The sequence below is a fragment of the Terrapene carolina genome, unplaced genomic scaffold (genome assembly GCF_002925995.2).
Source record: "Terrapene carolina triunguis isolate 2854851 unplaced genomic scaffold, T_m_triunguis-2.0 Scaffold85, whole genome shotgun sequence".
NCBI classification, from domain to species: domain Eukaryota; kingdom Metazoa; phylum Chordata; order Testudines; family Emydidae; genus Terrapene; species Terrapene triunguis.
Window position 1 is genome coordinate 8,747,448 of NW_020664436.1, and position 22,205 is coordinate 8,769,652.

Below are 22,205 nucleotides of genomic sequence, written 5' to 3' on the forward strand. Positions count from 1 at the left end.
ATATTAGCTATATAATATAAAGTAACTTGGTACTTTAGTTATTTGTAAAGATTATGGTTAACTGAAAGGGTCCAATATTCTTCTCAGACACACAAAATAAATACGGGGGCAGAATTTGGCCTTGACTTCCCTCTTTTCACCATCTGAACAAGAAGAAACAATTCTTATTTGAAACAGAAGCTTAAACAATCATTTTAAAATATTTTAATGAAGTATCAGGTGAATGAAATTGGATTTTTGTAGATCCATTCTCATTATTATTACATTGCTGATGATCTGGAGGTCATTCTAGCATGTGATAACACAAGTAGGAGTGGGTGAACTTATTTTGATAAAAATGATTCTTGTTGAATTAATTTGCACCAACAAGAAATGAAGGTGGTGAGCTGAGGGACAGCATAGCGTCTAGTGGGCTGAGCAGGGGACTGGAATCTAAGAACATCTGAGTTATAGTCTCATTCGGCCTTTAATTCACTGAGAGATCTTTGGCATACTGCTTAAATCTGTCTGACTCAGTTCTCCATCTCTCCCTCTGTCACTGGCTGTTTATATATTTAGCAGTTCAAACATGTTACATGCTATTACAACATATTGTATAATCAGAACTGCAAAACAGAACCTCTATGAAAGTTAGCTGCCATTGCTGCATATGAAAAATACTTGTGAGCTTCCATTGAGGTACTTTTCTAATGAAGAAAATGTGTTATGTTTACATCTCCATATCAACATCAAAAAAGTCTTTTTTTTTTTCCAAATAAAAATTCTTGTGCTTGTTGAAGAAAAGACTATATTCATCAAAAATGTAGACTAACAAACATGGATTTCCCCTCCCCAGCCCACCCCAGGAATCAAGAGATACCAAAAAAGGGGTGGGTGGGTGGCTGTGTTTTTAAGATTTATTAGAAGACTGTTGTCTTGCTATCTAGTTCTTTCAGTATCAGATCTTAAGCTGAGTCAGTTTATGGTTGTCCTATCTAATGGATGCCATGTTTCATATAAAAAAGAAAAAGCTATTTTATTTTGGGTTCTGTTTATCTATAAAATAGAATTGTGATTTTTCTATAATAATAAAGAGTGGAATTTTCACAAGTGTTTAGAGTCAGCCTAATTCTGCTCCCCCTGAAGTCAATGGGAGCTGAGTTAGGCCAACTCTGAAAGCGTTTGAAAACTCCACCCCAAAATGCTACATGTCAAAACTTGTCATAAAAATCAGTGTTGAACTCATAGGATTCACTATATAAAGAACACAAAAACCCTGCCATATCTACTGTTCAAACATCTTACATTCTGGGTATTTTAAAATTTAGACATAGTAGACACTGAATAGATATTAGCTATTCATGGCTTTGAACATTATGCACAGTCTTAATTAATAAGCAGATTTGCTGCTGTATATTATGTTTTCACCTACCTAAAATCTCTGAACTGAATTTTCTACTTTCATCTGTGTTAGAAAATTCTCTTACAGTGTTCTCTTACTACCTTCAAAATGAAACCCTGATAAAATAAAATAACCAGCAGACCACGGATTTCAATATAAAATTACAAACTATTTCTAAACTAGGTTTCTTTGTAACAATCAAATCTAACATTCTACAGAAACATACCACTAATGATTGCCTCCCATCTCCCAGATGTAATCTGTAATTACATAAATGAATAAAGAAAAGGTCTGTTGAACTAAATTAATCTAAACCAAACAAGGATAAAAGGCCTCTGGTGAACACAGGGTTTCTATCATATGCACCTTTATCCATTACATTTTTAGTTAATGTTTTCCAAACAAACGTTCAGTTTATCCTATTTTTCATCAATTAATGTTTACAAAGTAATTTGGAAATGCAAAGAATTATGGCCCAGATGGTCTCTATGTATGAAAAACCTAGTCTGGAGAACAATTTTGTCCAGAAAAAGTTAGTTAAAGCATAAAACTACCTCCAATCTGATCAGTATATAGGAATAAAAGCCAAGTCCTAATGGGAAGGACCTCGGGCAGAAAATCACTCCGTCCAAGAGAAAAACCACTTTGAGGTAAGGAAAGAATCAAGTGAGTGCCCAGAAACCCAAACAAGCCATTTGAGTGCATTAACAGACTTTGCTATAGTTTTTATTTTGCATTTGTGTAACAACCGGTGAATTTATACAGGCTTTGTATTAAATTTCCATAATATTCTGCGCAAGTGTCTGTTTTATGTTAGTCAACTGCAAAATCCCATGCTTCCTGGTAATTGCTGGATTATTTTTAATCCCCATTCATTGCTGTGGCTAATATATGAGCTTTATTCAGCTGATTTATTAGGTGGTTTTGGAAGAGCTTCTTTATAGTTATGGATAGCACATACTTCATTTTCCCATCCATTTCTTACTCTTTATGATAATATGAATTTTGGAGGCTGCTTTGCGTTCAACATAAACACCATGATATAGATGTTAAATGATTCCTGCAAGATAAGAGCTCAATCTCCCATCTTTTATGTGCCGAGCCAAACTCAGCACCTGGATGAAAAGCAGCTGTCTACATCTGAGCCAAGACAGGCTGAAATATTATGGGTAAGAAGAGGGAAGCACTTTGAAGAATTTGCCTACTCTAGAATGTTTCTCACTAGAGAGAGCAATTGCCTTCAAATGGTTGTCAGTCAGTCTGCAGTCGGAATGCCCTTTTGGACTCCTCCGTACTACTAGATGTTCAACTAGCCCCTGCAGCAATTGCTGCCAACTTTCAGGTACAGACCAGACCACAGCGCTCCCTTTTATGATCTCCGGGCTTGATTACTGAAACTCAAATATAGGAGTGAAGCCACACACCTTGAAAAAGTTACAGCTGGTACAAAATGTCCATCTGTTTAGCAACACAACTGACTAAGCAATCACCCCAGTTGTCTCCTTTCTGTGCTGACTCCTCACAGGGTACAGAGTCCAGTTCATGGTCTGTCCAAATATTTAAAACCCTCCAATGGAATTGGCTCTTGCTACCTGAGAAATTGCTTCTCCCTGAGACCATGAGCTCCCATGGCAGCTAAGATGAAACTGTTGACCAACAGGGGAAGGAAGCTTGTGAATGCAGGAGACAGAACTTTCACAGACTCTGCTCCTAGACTATGGAACTCACTCCTACAAGAAATGAGAATGACCAGTGAGTTACCAGTTTCAGAACTAAATTTAAAAATGTATTTCTCTGGCTTCACTTTTCCTCAATAGTTTCTTCCCTCACCCACTTAGACACAATCATAAACAAGCAAGCAAAGCCAACTAACATGTATTTCTTCTACAGACTTGGAAGGAAGGAAGGAATAAATAAATAATGCTACTCCTATTTTTGTACAGCTGGGAGGCAATCAGATATTACCAGTGATGGGAGCCATTTAAGTACCTGAATAGTGCTTCTCATTTTGGAAAAAAAATCACACACTGAAGAATTTCTTTACATGCAGTATTAAGTTTTGCAGGTGTGTTTATTTCCCAGTTTTTTTTTTTTCTGTTATTCCAGGTCTTTTCCGCGATACAACATATAAACAGTATTTGACAGGTTGTGAGTTGGATATTCTGTATCTGTTATGCCAAAGGCCTCAAATTTAGGAATTATTCAACAGTCTAGACAAGACAGTCATGTACCATTTATTAGCATGAACAGTGTTCATGGGGTGTTGCACACTTCATGTGTCATTAGGTTGATAATGTTCCAGTAGCTCAGTAAGCTTTTCACCAGATTGTGGTAATTTTTAGACTTTTTAGCAAAATAATCACAGTTTGGGGCTAGTTAATAATAGAAATCCATTTATCAAATGTAAATTTCTGTTTAATTTCTTTAAAACATTCTACTTCTGGCCAAATTAGGACACAAAAGCTGACCACAAATACTATAATATCAGTTAACACAACTAACAATTACGTATTGACAATCATTATCTATCTCCACTCTTTACATGAAAAGATTGTTATGCTTATCAGTTACGATAGTCTCGCCTCTGGTCTGGGAGGAAGATAAACTTTACTGTAGACTTCACACTTTGCTACCAGTCCCCCTTGTGATACTGCCAGATGATATTTGACAATTATATGTTGTCCCACAGTTATTATCATACGTCCAGCCATATTCACTATTTTAAGGAGAGGGAATATTGTGAGAATCAGAAATACTTTTAAAATCAGAATGATTTCGTTTAATTACCTCCCCTATAACTTCTTATTCAAACAACTACAGTCCCCGGGGTGTAGTGTATTCATATTTTGATACTGCCAGAAAGAGAAACTTTCCAAAACCACCACAGAATCTAGATTTCATTGAAGCAGATAGTAAAACCCTATGTCTCAATAACAATAACACAGATATCGTAGAATACATGGTAACGCTCTCCTGATGTTTGAGAGGAATCTCAAGCCTTAACTGTTTTAAACCCCCCTCCCCCCACCCAAAAAAACTGGACTTTTCCACTTAGATATTTACAGAATGTTTTCTTGTGTTAATTTCAACCTTCTGAAACCCCTGCAGTGCTACTTTACTGTACAATCCCATACACAGCACAAAAAATATGAAATTAAAAAACAGATTCTTACAGAGAAGAAAATTTCATGTCGTTAGCATACCAGGATGCTGAAGAACGTAATTTGCAGCAAACAATGGCATTTTGCAGCAATTATGTCCATGGTTTTTTTTTTTTTTTTTTTAAACTTCTTAACTGGTACTATGCTTTGCAGTCATTACAAAATGCTAATTAGATGGCTCCGTGGAAAACTAAACTGATCAGCAACATTGAAATTATGTATTTTCCCCCAGAACAGTCCTTTTATAGGAATTTATTAGCAAAACCATTAACAAACACTTATTTACAAGCATTACTGGCCATGAATCTGGTTAACTCCCTATAGTCACAAACCAGTATTCTTTATTAAATTATAGCAGCCTTTAAGAGTGTATTAAAATGAGCTAAGCAAGGCTGCCTTTAACATTCTGAAAACTAATAATAACTATATGTTAGAGCATTGTGCTAATTTTTTTCAAAACAGGAATTACCTATTCCTGTGAAATCAACCAGCTAAATTTAGCTTATCTACACTATACCGATAACAATTTGTCCTATGTCTTGTATAATTCATTCGTCACACAGATTCTGCAGGTCTTTCCACAATATATGAAAAAAGAGGGACTCAAACCTTTGGCTATAGATATAAATATTAAATATATGCAATCTCACTTACACATTCTCATAATTTATGCTGCTTGTAAACAGATTTTTGTATACTCAGAAGCAAATGTACAATGCATACGCCACCAAGAAATAAGAGAAAAAAACAACTAAAAATAGAAAGAAGTTCAAGAAAAAATGACCCCATAATCTCTTGGAAAGGAAATAAGTGAGACAAGGCTGGAGATCTAGGCCTTTTCCTACAACACCGAGAAGCCTAATGAGGGAAACAAGGAACCTGCCACAACACCACAGGGTGGTAAGGCACAAGATCATACCATGGGGCTTAAAAGGATTGAGACTAGAAGCTCCTATGAGCACAAACCAAGAACCTCAGTCCTTGTTCTAGGAGCGGTCTAGAGAGAGAAGCTGCAAAGTACAGCTGTGCCCAATCAAATTGTCCCTGAAACCAAAAGCCCATAATGGGGGACCAACTAGCTTCTTGATCTATCCAGAGATAAACTGGCCCTCAAAACTGATTAATCAAGGCATTAGCACTAGGGAAGTGAGGTTAGCATCAAGAGAAGCAGCAGATGGTGTCTTCAGCATGTGCACTGGAGAGAGAACATTTAGAACCAAAACTTCCAGCACCAAGGACTGGTCCCATCTCTGATTCATACAATGCCTTTTCTTGTTAGAGTGCTTGATTCCCCAGGCACCAAGGAATTCTCATTTCTCCGCTTTCTCTTAATGTTCTGTTTTACAGTAGAGAACAGAAGTTCCCAGGGCCTCCCACAAATTTAGAAAGAACTAGAGATGGCTGAGGACTTCTGCTGTTTGGCGAGGACTGAACCTCTGTAACTTTCTCTAGTGCTGCAAGTGTAATTGGCACCAACCTTTGAGGTTTCACCAGGCGCAGTCACCAGCCAACTCCACCAACTTTGGAGCTGGAGAATGGGTCAAGAAAGGCCTTGGTGCAGCAATAGTAGGGATCCCAGAGGACTGAGTCTCCCTTTTCTCAGAATCCTAGTACCTATAATATGCTCTGTGTTCACAGAAGGCTCCCAAGGCTTATGGTGCCTCATCACAGTGGGAATATGAAGAGCCCACTCTGAAAAAGGTTATTATTTTCATCCTGTAATCCATTTTGTCAACTCTGTAGCTAATACGCTGGAAACAATTTAAGCAGTGACTGTGTAGAATATTTCAACACCTTTATGAACATTCCTCTTATTTTTACTGTTCATGTGTTACAAAAAGAATAAGGGTTCCCTGTCCTTCCGTCTGAAGTCTGAAACCACATTTTGTATTCTCAAATCAGGGACTGTTATCTGTTTCCAAGATGTATAAAAAAGCATTGGTCACTTTCACATAATTTCTTCTGTCCATTTGTTTACCACATTTGGAGCTTATCTTTTCTAGCTCTGCTAATACATAGTTAACTTTATGAGGTTTTATTGAAACTTCGGCATCTTCCGAACTGTCACCTGTATTTGCTTGCTCATAATTCCTCTTCCCGTTTGTTTAAAATTGGAAAGATAGTTATTTATTACTTCAGCCTTCCTGGAGTCCTCCATTATTTGTTCCTCTGACTCTTGAAAGAGAGATCTCAAAGAGGTCTTATTTTTGACTTAACTTATATTCTATCAGTAGGTTTCATCTGAAGTCTGTTTTTTTTTTCTTTTTCGGATCTCCAAAACAACCACCACATTTCACCACTGGAAAACCCCTAACAGACTCTGTTTAAGTTAAACTTCTCTCTGAAAACTGTTTCTCCACTATTGTGACAAGTAACACTTAACACTGTTGTAACTGAAACATTAGGGGAAAAAACCCTCTATTTTAGTCAATTAGTTTACTCTGCTTTTGACAACACTCTGTACAATCATTTTTACTGGTTTTCCTGTTAATGTGAATGCATCATATACAGCAGACCCTCGCTAGAACGCGCGTCTTTATAGCGCAAATTCGGTTATAGCGTGGGACCGCGCATGGATCCCAAATTTAATTGCCTTCATTGGAATCCATGGTAACGCTGTCCCCGCATGAACGCGGGACTGCGCATGGATCCAAAACCCCGCATTCTAGCAGGGGTCTGGTGTACAATAGAAATAGAAAAAATTAAAAGATAGGAAAATGTGGCAGGGGCAATTGAAGTACATGAAATTACTTTAGCTTAAGTTTTGAATTTGTCTTGATTTTAAGTCGACAGTTCCCCTGTAACTAGCATAATTTAATTTAATTTAATTATATATATATATATATATATATATTTACAGTATGTAAATTTAAGCATGCGTGTAAAATTTTGCAGGATTGGGGCCTAATTTCAGACCTCCAATCCCCGGAAGGGAAAATACCTCCAAAAATCTACATGGAGGAAGTTGAGCAAATGCTTGAATACAAGTCAGCTTGCTATGCACTGAGCCTCAATCATTATCAGAATGACTTTCTCCTCATATAAAAGCTTTGTATGTTAAATTGTCAAAATATTCACTATGCTTTTAGCTTCTCTTATGAAGTAAAGTAGGATGCCAAGCTAGGTTCCCAGAGAGAAAAGCTAGCATATAAACAGTAATATTTCCACTGCCTTACACGCTTAGTGGGTAGGAGTCCTCTCACACCCCTTTCAGTGTCCAGATACCTCCCCCTATTTCTACCTGATTTCTACCCTTCCACCATCAAAGGCCATAACTGCCATCCTTCTTTCAGCCAAGGAGAAATGAACTGGGACTGCTTCCAGAACCTATCAGTGCAGGGGCAAGGGATAGTTCTTGAGTAATAATTTTCCTTGGTTATGTTGTTCTTGCTTCTTCTGAGGCAAGGTCTACACTATAGACTTATATTGGTATAGTTATGTCACTCAGAGGTGTAAAAAATCCACACTCCCGAGCAACGTAGTTATACCGACCTAACTCCCCCCCATGTAGATAGTGCTATGTTAATGGGAGAGCTTCTCCCATGGACACAGCAACCACCTCTCAGGGAGGTGGATTAACTATGCCAATGGGAGAAGCTCTCCTGTTGGCGTAGCAGCGTCTTCACTAAAGTGCTACAGTGGCGCAGTCACACACATGAAAACAAGCCCTCAAAGTACACTGAATTAAAAGACTTAACTAGATCAAGGTTGCCAGTGATTTACATTTAACTCTTGAACACAAGAAATTAAGATTTCTCAAGAGTAATAAACTGACTGTCAAGTCCTGACATTTATAAAACAGATACAAATTTAGATTCTCTCTTTTCCAAAGGTGCTAGCCTCATGAATATTTGAATACACACGTATTCACATTATTAGTTACAGTGCTGTAATTCAACAAGCTATTTTCTTTTGTTATTTGCAGCTGTTAAGAGATACTAGAACAAAAGTCATACTATGGCCAGCTATAAGATGATGATTTTGAAATTTAGGTTTTGCTAAATCCATATTAATATTTTATTTTGGGGACTGTAGCTGCTAGCTGGAAATTGGCTGGAAATAAGTACATAAAGATTGTTATAGTATCCCATACAGCTTCTGGGTGCAATGGGTGAATGTTTACATAGAAGAAATCAATGAAAAGGAGGTCTGACTCAGTGTGGGACATTTACAGCATATTAAGTCCATTTCAAAATAATAAGAAATCTAATTGATGACCAACAGTCATTGTTCAGTGAGGGGCTGGTAGTTAGCCATAGGTTCCCACAGGCAAAATGGAAATGTAACTCATACATTTCTTTTGTCCATGGTATTTTATGAAGAAAAACATTGTTTAAAGTTCTAAGGTAGAAAAGCTAAGGAAAGAGCAGACATTTTTCAGATGTTTATTTGTTCTTACACAACATATTTTGAAGAGGAGGAAAAATGCTTACTTGCAAAAAACTTGAAGTCTGGGGATTCCACTTTTCTTCTGGTCTTCCATGCCATGTGTTAAGTATGCTTAAACAGACCTGTAGATAAAATTGTTAATAAGATAGAACATAAAATGCACAGGGACAAACTCTGGATAGTTAAATTAACATGACGTTTAGACTTACAACATTTTTAAACTAATAGGGATTTGTAGGGCATCAAAATATATTGTGAACTATGCCAGATTAGATCTTTTTGAAAATCAAACTTTGAATTGGTAGCCAAATTAAACTATACAAATTATAGACAAAGTTCAACTAGGACAGTATGCTAGCAAATGAGTGAAACAGATAAATTTAAAAAAAAAAAAATCACAAAAAAGTCAAACTCTGGAGGTTCCAAAATGTATGCATCACACAAATTCAATATCCCTGAGAATGTAATGAATTCTTCCCTGCCTTCCCTTAAAAATACAAGTTTTTTTTTTTTTAAAAAGGAAAAGGAAACTATTAAGCCAAACACTATAGGCGAACGCTATCACACACAACTATATCAAGAGAGCATGAACATTCTTGAATGCTTATGTCGGACTGGACTCTCTTTTTCAACAGCACTTTTGTATTGAAGACGGGAATGTCTGAAACTAGATACAAGACTGGAACAAAATCAAGGAAAGGGATTGAGTAGGGGAGTATGAGAGTAAGAGTTCAAGGAGGTCCTGAGTGTCAGAGGTTCAGCCCAAATGAAGGCCATCCTTAAGTTCCATACACTGAAGGGGCCTACCTCAAAGCGTTCTGAAATATTGTCAGGTGCAGGGCTGGCTCCAGGGTTTTGGCCGCCCCAAGCAGCCAAAAAAAAAAAAAAAAAGCGGGCCGCGCCCCCCCCCCGCGGCGCCCCCCCGCCCGCCGGTCCGCCGCCCCACGCGGGGGTGAGGGACCATCCGCCGAATAGCTGGACCTGCCGCCCCTCTCCGGAGTGGCCGCCCCAAGCACCTGCTTGGGAAACTGGTGCCTGGAGCTGGCCCTGGTCGGGTGCCACCCGAGAGGTAGCAACATGCAATGGCAGGTGAGCATTGTCAACAGGGTCCCAGAAGTGTGTCTGCTTTAAGCAGCCTCTTTCAGAGTCCCTGTAGCAGCGGTGGAGGAAACTCAAGTGTGATGAATATTAAAAGTTACACAAGAGTAGTTTATGGAGAACAAAAAGACAGTTTGCATTCCTCTTTCACCTGCAATCACCACCCTGGGACCTATGAAGGAATCCCACTAGTGAGCATCCCCAGATTATTTTGAGCACCCCCTTGAAAATTCCCACTGGAGAATGGAAGAATTAGCTGCTTGTTGGTGTCTGAGGAATATTATTGCCAGGGTTCTCAAGTATATCTATCTATTTATGTATCTTAGGTAATTATGTGGCCTCCATTACCAAAGTATTTGAGCAGGGGTAGGCAACCTATGGCACACGTGCCAAAGGCGGCACGCGAGCTGATTTTCAGTGGCACTCACACTGCCCGGGTCCTGGCCATCAGTCCGGGGGACTCTGCATTTTAATTTAATTTTAAATGAAGCTTCTTAAACATTTTTAAAACCTTATTTACTTTACATACAACAATAGTTTAGTTTTATATTATAGACTTATAGAAAGAGACCTTCTAAAATATTAAAATGTATTACTGGCACGCGAAACCTTAAATTAGAGTGAATAAATGAAGACTCGGCACACCACTTCTGAAAGGTTGCCGACCCCTGTATTTGAGTGTCTCAACACCCCAGTGAGGCAGAGAAGTACTACTGTCCCTATTTTACAAAATGGGCAACTGAGGCAGAGAGACTAAAGGTAAAATTTCTGAAAGCACCTGAATGACTTGGCCTAAATCCCATTTTCAAAAATGACCTGGCAATTTAGGAACACAAGTCCCTTGACTTTCAATAAGACTTATGAGGTTTTGAAAATTTTACGCTAAGATATTTAGGAGCCTAAATCCCATTTTCAAAAGAGACTTGGGCTCTTTGGATACTGATAACAACACAAGTGCTCAGCCTATGAAATCTGGTGAGGAGGATGGAATAGATGATGACCTTCTAGTGAGGTTTGCAGTTCTCCCCCTCAGATGGGAAATATTAAAAAAACAAAACAAACAAAAAACACTAAATTGTTGCAATCCGGTCCATACTATAGGGGAAAAAAGCCCCAGGGTAAGTCATTTCTGGCAGTATCCAGAGAGGGGGTGAATTCCATTAGTAATAGGGAAATCAACCCAATGTCCCTTCAGTTTGGAAGGCAAATTTTAACAAGCACCTTCTGGGAGCCCTTGAGAGCCCTCACCAACATATAATTAGTCAAGAACAGCTGATAACCTTGGCTTCAAGGAGGAAAAATAAATGAGCACTTCTGCATATACAGTGCATAAAATAAAAAAAGAAAGATATATTAATGTATGCATAGTACAATTAATGATATTAATGATATGCACATTTCATGATATGCACATTTATTAAAAGTTCTCTCTCTCATGCAAAGGCAGAACACAAATTCTGTATGTATGAAACTTGCAAATTTCACACTTCCTTTCCTGGTTTGCTCTTCCTCTGTGCAGTTGCTGTGAGTTACAGTCCGGGTGGATAAAAATCAATGATTTAAAAAAAAATAAAAAATATATATTTTTTTATTTAAATCGGATTTGTTTTTAGATAAAATGCTTTTTGAGGAAAAAACCTATCTAAAGATAGTTTTAATTAAGATACATGATAGCACAGATATCTCATCAGGGAATAGGGATTATAAATTCTAATTCTATAGTATGAGACAATATATTCATGTAATGTTTAAGAAAAGTTTTGTAAATGAGTTCCAATAGTTCATGGATTAGGGACCCAATCTTATGGGGTTCCAGCGGCTTCTGTATAGATTATTTAGATTAATCTTTCTATCTACCCAATGGGACTAAGTGCTCAGTCTAGAAGATACCATCAGAGATGCTTCGTTTTGCAGTTCTCAAACTGTGGATTTGTGTCTCCAGAGATAACATGCTTGTTAACAGCAAAAATGTTTTAAAATAAATAAATAATATACAGAGGTAAAAAATAACAGACCTCAAGTCTATTGTCCCTCTGCAAATTTGTGTACGCAGAGTCAATCCCTTACCTCTCTCTAAAAGTGCAAAGTTTCAAAAAGTTCAATGAATAGAAGATTGTTGGGGGCGGAATAGATCTGGACAAAGAGAAGAAGTCTGGAGATAAATGTGAGAAGCGAGGGACAGGCGCTTGTTTTGTTAAAATATTATAGGTTTGCTATTGAAGAAAAAAATCCAGAATACTTAACGTTGTTGTTTTAGTTAAATAAAAACTTAAATGTCTGTCTGGTGATGTTCTCCTAATACAGCATGGCAAGAAAATCCTCCAAATATTAATGATTAACCTGTTGAATTGGAGATAGTTCACCTCCCAATGACTTCATAAATATCTGCTTCAATTACCTTTGGTAAATGAAATAACCAAACAATCATTCATTTTCTGATATAGCTGTAAAAATAATCTGAAAAGTTTTCAAAATAAAATACTGTTTAAAAATGTATAGTGTGTACTTTTCTAAAAATGAAACCTATGTCTATCCCTGAGTTGTGAAGAATAAGTATTAAGGTTATAACAACCAACAAGAATGCACTTTTATGTAGAAAACCATGATTAAATCGAGTCTTCCCGACTAGTGATTTAAATCAAATCCACCCTGGTTACAGTAGAGAAATTTAAAATAACCTTCACCTCTCAACTGTGGTTGAGACAGCATGAGTGAACACAGGCTCAAGCAAGATTCTTTTCCATTTCACTTTGTTGCTAGCACAACACAAAGTAGGGCAGCAGGGCAGACAGACATACCAAGAAGTATACTTGAATACTGCATTTCATCATGAGAACTAAGTTCAATGCACATTACCTTGCCATCATTGTAAAGGTTTGGATTAAATCTCACACTATGGCCTCCAGTTGTTTCCAGATTCACAAGTGGAGGTGAATTAGGATAGTCTTGTGGAAAATATACATCAAATTCAAAGCAACCATTTGCATAAGGGGTGTCTGCTGGGCCAGTTATGAGCACCTATCATATAAAAAGAAATGGGACAAATTGCAGTTTTAAACATTTTATAATTTGTATCTTGAGAGGTTACAGGATAAACTTATTTTTCAGCTCCAGTTCTACTTTGAAAATAATACCTACATAAAAATGTCATCGTCTTACAAATCTGTCTAACCTGGTTGCGTTAGTGATAAATCTAAGTTGTTAATGCCTCTCTCTCCTGGTAGCACCACCCATCCAAAGCAATTTAGAGGAAGCTAAGTCTACTCCTTTTTTGTACATCAGTAATAGATTGTTTACTAAATACCAATTACAGGGTCATTCGGAGTGTGTCTATACTGCAGTTAAACACACTTGGTTGGTGCATATCAGCTGACTCAGGCTCGCTGGGCTTGGACTACAGGGCTGTTTAACTGAGATGCAGATGTTCAGGATTGGACTGGAGCACAGGCTCTGGGATGCTGCGAGGGGGGAGAGTCCCAGGGCCAGCCCGAGCCCAAATGTCTACACCTCAGTTAAACAGCCCATAGCCTGAGCCCCACAAGCCTGAGTCAGCTGACATGAGCCAGCCACAGGTGTTTAACTGCAGTGTAGCTATATCCTCAGTTACACCTCTGCAAGCCCACTGAAGGCAGTGGGGTTGAACAGGAGCCACTAATGGTATACTTTGAATGTAATGGGGTTGCATGAGTATATGTATGGGCAAATTTTGGCCTGCAGAATCTATTGCTAGTGATGAAAAGGAGGAAAGAATCTGACTTGACTTTCAAATCCTGGGCTAAGTCTCAAGGGCTAGTAATTAGAAAAGAGATGGCTTTACTTGTAAATTGAGCTTATTTTATATGGAAGTTATTGAGAAATTGATGTAGAACTGCAAGATACCATGTTTATATCCACTTTTCAGAGCAGAACCTCACTTTTAAAAAAATTCCAAAAATAAAATTATGCACCTATTATTTCTTTCATTAATCCGGCCCCTCTCTCCAGTTTTAACAGAAGTGAACACAGAGAGAATGGGTATGGAATATATACCAAGTTGCTAGGACTTTGTAGTCACCTACAGGAAGTTTATTTAGAAGTTACAATTGGCAACAATTAAAATGGTAAATTGAATAGTCATGTTTCTCATGAGTATTTAAAAATATTCTCCTAAATGTTTATTCACTGAGTGCAGAGTCAGAAAGCACCTTTGTTTCTTACCTTCATGATATCAAGCCGTTCCTCATCACAGCGTACAAAGACACTGGATGAAGATGAAAGTGGCAGCGATGTTGAAAGAGTCACAGCTTCTTGAGCAAGACGTCGAGCCCTGGCAGCACTGTTTGCATCACTTGCATTTTTCACCTGAGACATGTAGTGGTAATTTACTTTAAAAACTAGTTTTCCATCATCATCTTCAGAAACCATTTCAAATGTATCTAGAATAGTGAAAATAATATTTTTATTGCATCAGAAAAATAACGTTACTAATGGATTGATGTTGAAAAAAGTGTCAAACTGATACTCATTGAAAAGTTACATTCCATGTAATCAAAACATATACTGCCCTTTCACTCCTCTTTTCTAGGCAGTTTTGTGAGTTAATATAGTGACCACAGAAAATGAAGCATAAGCAGTACTGGGTAGAATCAAGTATAGTTCAGCAGGTTTACAAGCTTCCATGCACAACCATGTTAATGTACCTCAATTCTGATCTATAAAACTTCCTGTTATTTCAGACTAAGCACATTGTGGTCCTAAGAAATGAATAATAATTCTAGTCATGGATCAATTTGGAGCAGACTGCCAACTATGTTTAATACGGGTAAATATTCATAAAAGATTAGAACAAGACCAGATTTTTTACCATTTGTCATTAAATGAAATTTGATACTTGGTGCCAAAGGTGAAAAGATAGCACCACTAACTCTCCCAGCTACATACTCTGTTTTCATTGGCAATAAGCTGAAAATGAAATTGATACTAACATAAAAGATACTCTAGCCAAAATGACAAGATCTCGATTTGTGACATAAAAACTACTCTCAAAATAACAACCATGCTGGGAGATATGGAGGACAAATGCAAAGTTCTCTGCTTAAGTTATGGTTGATTTTGCTAACTGAGGGTCGGATCCTGGAACTGCATCCACACGGGCAGACCACAGTGCTAGAGTGGAGCCCTACTGAAGTCAATATGGGCCTAACCATATTGATTCAGTTGCAGGCTTTGGGCCTGAGGTAAGGTTTTTGCAAAGCCTAGGGCTGTGACCTCTGATATGGACCCATGTCCCTATTGGATGTTCAAAGCTTGATGTGAGAGTGGGATGAACTATCCACAGCCAACAATTTATGAACAAGTTTAGCCCCCTTTTCTGTTTATGAATTATCCTTGAAAGACTAATTTTTTACTAGTTTTCTTTCATTATTATTAGAATGGCTTATGTGAAAATATCTGAACCTACGGATATCTCAGAAACTATTCACACAATGACTACTGCTATGACTATTCACGATTCATAAAAATCTCAGAAATGCAGGACTGGGAAGTACCTTAATATGTCATCAAATCAAATCCAATCTGCTGCACTGAGGCAGGACTAAGGCCTGGTCTACACTGAAAAGTTAGGTTGAGCCAGCTACATCACTCAGGTGTGTGAAAAATCCACACACCAGAGCAGCATAGTTAAGCTGACCTAACCCTCGGTGTACACCGCACTAGAGCAACCAAAGAATTCTTCCATCAACCTAGCTACCGCCTCTCAGGGAGGTGGATTACTTATGCAGATGGGAGATGCCCTCACACATAGATAGTGTCTACAATGAAGTGCTACAGTAGCATTTTAAGTATAGATAAGCCCTAAGTATTATCTAGGCATCCCTGACAGGTGTTTGCTAACCTGTTCTTAAAATCCTCCAATGACTGAGACTCCACAACCTTCCTGATTAATTTGTTCCAGTGCTTAACTACCCTTACAGTTAGGAAGTTTTTCCTAATGTCTAACCTAAATCTCCCTTGCTTCTACTTGAAGACTGTTACCATATTCCCCATCAGTCTTCTCTTCTCCAGACAAAACAAATTCAGTTTTTTCAATCTTTCCTCTTATGTCATGTTTTCTAAACCTTCTATAGTTTTTTGTTGCTCTCCTCTGGACTTTCTCTAAGTTGTCGACATCTTTCCAGAAGTGTGGTGCCCAGAACTGGACATAGTATTCCAGCTGAAGCCTTAACAGTGGGGTGTAGAGTGGAAGAATTTCTCGTGCCTTGCTTACAATAGTACTGCTAATATATTCTGGAGTGCTGTTTGTTTTTTGGCAACATCATTACATTGTTGACTCTCATTTAATTTGTGATCCACTGTAACCTCCAGATCCTTTTCTGGACTACTCCTTCCTATGCAGTCATTTCCCATTTTGTATTTGTGCAATTGATTATTCCATCTTAAGTGTAGTACTTTACATTTGTCCTTACTGAATTTCATCCTAGTGTATTTCATGCAATTATCAATCACTTAAGTCCCATGATATTGCTTCTTCATGCTACCAAATTCAGAGAGCTTTCAAGAAGGCCCACAAAAATTTCTGGTGTGAATACCCAGTAACGTGAGTATTTATGACTAGGGCTGTTGATTAATCGCAGTTAACTCACGCGCGTAACTCAAAAAAATTAATCACGATTAATTGCAGTTTTAATCGCACATTAAACAATAACAGAATACCAATTGAAATTTATTATAAATATTTTGGATGTTTTTCTACATTTTCAAACATACTGATTTCAGTTACAACACAGAATACAAAGTGTACATTACTCATTTTATATTATTTTTGATGATCATTTTTACAGTGCAAATATTTGTAAACAAAAGATAGTATCTTTCAATTCACCTCATACAAATACTGTAGTGCAATCTCTTTATTGTGAAAGTGCAATTTACAAATGTAGAATTTTTGTTGTTACGTAACTTCACTCAAAACCAAAAAAATGTAAAACTTTAGCGCCTACAAGTCCTCTCAGTCCTACTTCTTGTTCAGCCAACTGCTATGACAAACAAGTTTCTTTATATATGCAGGAGATAATGCTGCTCGCTTCTTATTTACAATGTCACCTGAAAGTGAGAACAGGCACTTTTGTAGCTGGCTTTTGTTAAACATTCACATGCCCCTTTGTGCTTCGGCTACCATTTCAGAGGATGTGATTCCATGCTGATGGCATGTTAATTAAATAATAATGTGTTAATTAAATTTGTGACTGAACTCCTTGGGGGAGAATTGTATGTCTATGGTTCTATTTTACCCGCATTCTGCCATATTTTTCATGTTATAGTAGTCTCAGATGATGACTCAGCATGTTGTTCATTTTAAGAACACTTTTGCTGCCGATCTGACAAAACACAAAGAAGGTACCAATGTGAGATTTCTAAAGATAACTACAGCACCCAACCGAAGGTTTAGGAATCAAAAGTACCATCCAAAATCTGAGAGGGATGGGGTTTAGAGAATGCTTTCAGAAGTCTTAAAAGATCAACACTCTGATGTGGAAACTCCAGAATCTGAAACACCAAAAAAGAAAATCAATCTTCTGCTGGTGGTATCTGACTCAGATGATAAAAATAAACAGGCATCGGTCCACACTGCTTTGGATCTTTATCGTGCAGAACCCATCATCAGCATGGATGCATATCCTCTGGAATGGTGGTTGAAGCATGATAGGACATATGAATCTTTAGCGCATTTGACACATAAGTATCTTGTGACACTGGCTACAACAGTGCCATGCGAAAGCCTGTTCTCACTTTCAGGTGACATTGTAAACAAGCAGCAGGCAGCATTATCTCCTGCAAACGTAAACAAACTTGTTTGTCTGAGCGATTGGCTGAACAAGAAGTAGGACGGAGTGGACTTGTAGGCTCTAAAGTTTTACATTGTTTTATTTTTGAATGCAGGTTTTTTTGGCACACAATTCTACATTTGTAAGTTCAACTTTCATGATAAAGAGATTGCATTACAGTACTTGTATTAGATGAACTGAAAAATACTATTTCTTTTATCTTTTTTACAGTACAAATATTTGTAATAAAAATAAATATAAAGTGAGCACTATACACTTTGTATTCTGTGTTGTAACTGAAATCAATTTGAAAAAGTAGAGAACATCCAAAAATATTTAAATAAATAGTATTCTATTATTAACAGTGCAATTAATTGTGATTAATTTTTTTAATTGCTTGACAACCCTATTCATGACTCTCCAGAAATGTATCTCCGAACAAAATATTGTCTTACAATTACTCATAGAAGCAAATAAGTTGGTTAAACAGTTGTTTTTGCAGCATTTGTAACCCCCCCCCACAAATATTTGAGAAATGATTATTTATATTATCATAGCATCTAAGAGCCCAGTCACGGACCAGGACCCCATCATGCTAGGTGCTGTACAGACACAGAACAAAAAGACTGTTCCTGCCCTATACAGTTTACAATTTAAATACAAGACACAAGAAAACAGAGGGATACAGAAAGATAGATGGGGGAAGCACAAGGAAACAAGGAGACAATGTTGGTCAGCAGTGGTCTCTGAGAACTAAAAGACACACACAAAGATCATTTTGTAACATGTATGTGAAACCCCCCGTACTTAATACATTTGAACATAGAATCATAGAATATCAGGGTTGGAAGGGACCTCAGGAGGTCATCTAGTCCAACCCCCTGCTCAAAGCAGGACCAATTCCCAACTAAATCATCCCAGCCAGGGCTTTGTCAAGCCTGACCTTAAAAACCTCTAAGGAAGGAGATTCCACCACCTCCCTAGGTAACCCATTCCAGTGCTTCACCACCCTCCTAGTGAAAAAGTTTTTCCTAATATCCAACCTAAACCTCCCCAACTGCAACTTGAGACCATTACTCCTTGTTCTGTCATCAGGTAGCACTGAGAACAGTCTAGATCCATTCTCTTTGGAACCCCCTTTCAGGTAGTTGAAAGCAGCTATCAAATCCCCCCTCATTCTTCTCTTCTGCAGACTAAACAATCCCAGTTCCCTCAGCCTCTCCTCATAAGTCATGTGCTCCAGCTCTCTAATCATTTTTGTTGCCCTCCGCTGGACTCTTTCCAATTTTTCCACATCCTTCTTGTAGTGTGGGGCCCAAAACTGGACACAGTACTCCAGATGAGGCCTCACCAATGTTGAATAGAGGGGAATGATCACGTCCCTCGATCTGCTGGCAATGCCCCTACTTATACAGCCCAAAATGCCGTTAGCCTTCTTGGCAACAAGGGCACACTGTTGACTCATATCCAGCTTCTCGTCCACTGTAACCCCTAGGTCCTTTTCTGCAGAACTGCTTCCTAGCCATTCGGTCCCTAGTCTGTAACAGTGCATGGGATTCTTCCGTCCTAAGTGCAGGACTCTGCACTTGTCCTTGTTGAACCTCATCAAGTTTCTTTTGGCCCAATCCTCTAATTTGTCTAGGTCCCTCTGTATCCTGTCCCTACCCTCCAGCGTATCTACCACTCCTCCCAGTTTAGTGTCATCTGCAAACTTGCTGAGAGTGCAGTCCACGCCATCCTCCAGATCATTAATGAAGATATTGAACAAAACCGGCCCCAGGACCAACCCCTTGGGCACTCCACTTGAAACTGGCTGCCAACTAGACATGGAGCCGTTGATCACTACCTGTTGAGCCCGACGATCTAGCCAGCTTTCTATCCACCTTATAGTCCATTCATCCAGCCCATACTTCTTTAACTTGCTGGCAAGAATACTGTGGGAGACTGTATCAAAAACTTTGCTAAAGTCAAGGAATAACACATCCACTGGTTAATCTAATGAAACTGACTACAACCTGAAAATGTGGATATGGGTAGCCTTCTGCATGTGAACAGTCTACTGTATGAAGTTATTCACATGTGCAAATCTTTCCTGGATTGAAGCCTCAATGTATGTTTTTAGAATTTTTCTTTCTACACAACAGTATTACACAATATTAATACTTCTTAACTTACCAAATTGGAGTTTTTTCATGACAGCCACATACTTTTCTTCAAGGGACCTTAAAACAGACAAAGGCTTGGGCTTCACAGAAGCCTTTTTGGAGTATTCAGCCAACTTCTTTTCTGTTATATAAAAATTTGAAAGTGATGTATATTTTTCCACACAAGATTAAAATCTGATCTTTTCTCATTTACTAGTGGCTGGTTTGACAACGATACTGAACACATATTCCCCACAAGTGATGACAAAATCAGCTCTTTATTTCAGACTAAGTTTTGCTTTACAAATAATGTAACTGTAAAGCTCAAACTATCAGCTTGCATTGTGAATTTAAGATAGTTTTCTTAACTTTTTATAAAATTCCATATTTCTCTACTCTATAGACTTATAAGTAGAAGACCACATATATTGTAAAATTTATATTACCATAAGAGCTATTTTTGGTTTCTTTAATTTCTGTATAGACACCAAATGTATGAAATTTCTTCCATTTTAATCCTTAATTTAGGCTTTCTTTGTTCTGTACTTAATTTACTAAGAATTTTTTTTCAAGAAGTTTAATTGCAACAGCAGAGTTATTACTTTGTCAGCTTTTCTCATATTCATTTTCCTCTTAATGTTAGACAAGATGTTACATAATTGTGATAAAAACTGGAAGATACAGCATTGTCCCTTACACTAACCAGTTTTGTATAATCTGATCAAGAATTTTAAAAACGAGTGCCAAAGTTTCCCAGGAAACTGCTGGGTGTTCAGCAGTTTTGAAATCAAGCCACCTAAGTCCAAAATTAAAGACTTAGGGACTAGATTCACAAAGGGACTTAAGCATTGCAATGCTAAGTGTTACAGTGCCTAACTTGTAGGCACTTTGATACCAAGTGGAATCTACAATTAGGCAACGAGGCGCCCTATGCAGTGCAGACAGAGAAAGAGAGAGAGAGATGCCTAAGAATGGGATCCAAAAGAGCCAGCGCACTGAATGGGGAGCTGCCTAAACTAGTCAACAGGAAATTCCAAAGGGGGGGGGGGAAGGTGAGTCCTAAGCCCTGCCCTTCAAAGGGACTTGGACACCAATCTCTACTTGGGAATCACTGCGGTGAACCCTCTTCTGGAGGTAGGCGCCTAAGCTGCTGTTGTGGTTTTTTGTTTGGTTGGTTGGTTGTTCTTGTTTTTTTTCCTTCAAGAAATGCAGGAGGTGGCAGCCCCTTACAACCTTTAGCCCAGTGGTTAGGGTACTCACACAGAATGTGGGATACCCAGGTTCAATTCCCCACTTCTGCCTTATGTGGAGAAGGGATGTGAACTTAAGTTTCCCATTTCTCAGGTGGGTGCCCTAGCCCCTGGAGTAGAGACTCATTCTCTCTCTCTGGCCCAATGCATGCTTAATTATTTATTACATAGTGGAACAGCTTCAACTGGAAATATTGAGAAAGACTCATACCAGAATATCCCATAGCTCAGTGGTTAAGGGACTCACCTGAGAGGTGGGAAACCCATATTCAAATCCCTTTTCCACATCAGGCAGAAGAGAGAATTTATTCTGGATCTCCCACATCCTGGGTGAGTGCCCTAACCACTGGGATAAAGGTTACAAAGGAGCTGCCTCCTCCTCCTCATCCCCCTGCCATTTTGTAGGAAGTTACGTGTGCTCTGAGCAAGCATACTGGAGTAAGCGCCACAGGTGAAACAGGCAGGGGAATGCCTACTTTGAGGATCCCGCTGAGGCATACAGATGAGATAGGCACCTGGTTGCTAGACTGTGGCAGCTCACTGGATAAAACTTTGGGAAGTTTAATGGTGGAACTGCAAGGCACTAGGGACTTTAGACATCTGCAGGGCTACATGGCATCTGAGCAGAGATTTTGAAGATCTCAGTGGTGCCTAAATATTGGACTTAGCCCCCTTAAATGGCAGCTGGGCATCTAAGTCCTAGGAGTCTAACTTCTGGCATCCATTTTTAAAATCTTGGCCTCTGAATTTTATGTCAACAAGCATGCTAAAAATCTTATGTACAGTATTCATCAAAATAATGACTATTTTTATTTTACCTTGATTTGCTTGGCGCAAACTGGTGGTAGCAGCATAAACTATCTCAGCAGTCTTCTGGATGTCTGGTACCAAAAGCGTTAGCCCCTCTGGCTCTTGATCAGAAGCATCTGGTTTTACTCCTGCTTTAGCTTTTTCTTTTTTAGACCTGTTTGTTGAAA

The 22,205-nt window shown here is 38.4% G+C and overlaps 1 protein-coding gene across 1 annotated transcript in view; it reads right to left on the minus strand.

Annotated features, from left to right (window-relative positions):
• The window catches only part of BIRC6 (baculoviral IAP repeat containing 6), a 330,062-nt gene that overhangs the window by 12,525 nt on the left and 295,332 nt on the right, over positions 1 to 22,205 (minus strand). Inside the window, 5 exon segments of the mRNA XM_024194786.2 lie at positions 8,976 to 9,053; positions 12,886 to 13,047; positions 14,227 to 14,444; positions 20,010 to 20,120; positions 22,047 to 22,192. Of these exon segments, the coding sequence (XP_024050554.2) occupies positions 8,976 to 9,053; positions 12,886 to 13,047; positions 14,227 to 14,444; positions 20,010 to 20,120; positions 22,047 to 22,192 (715 nt within the window).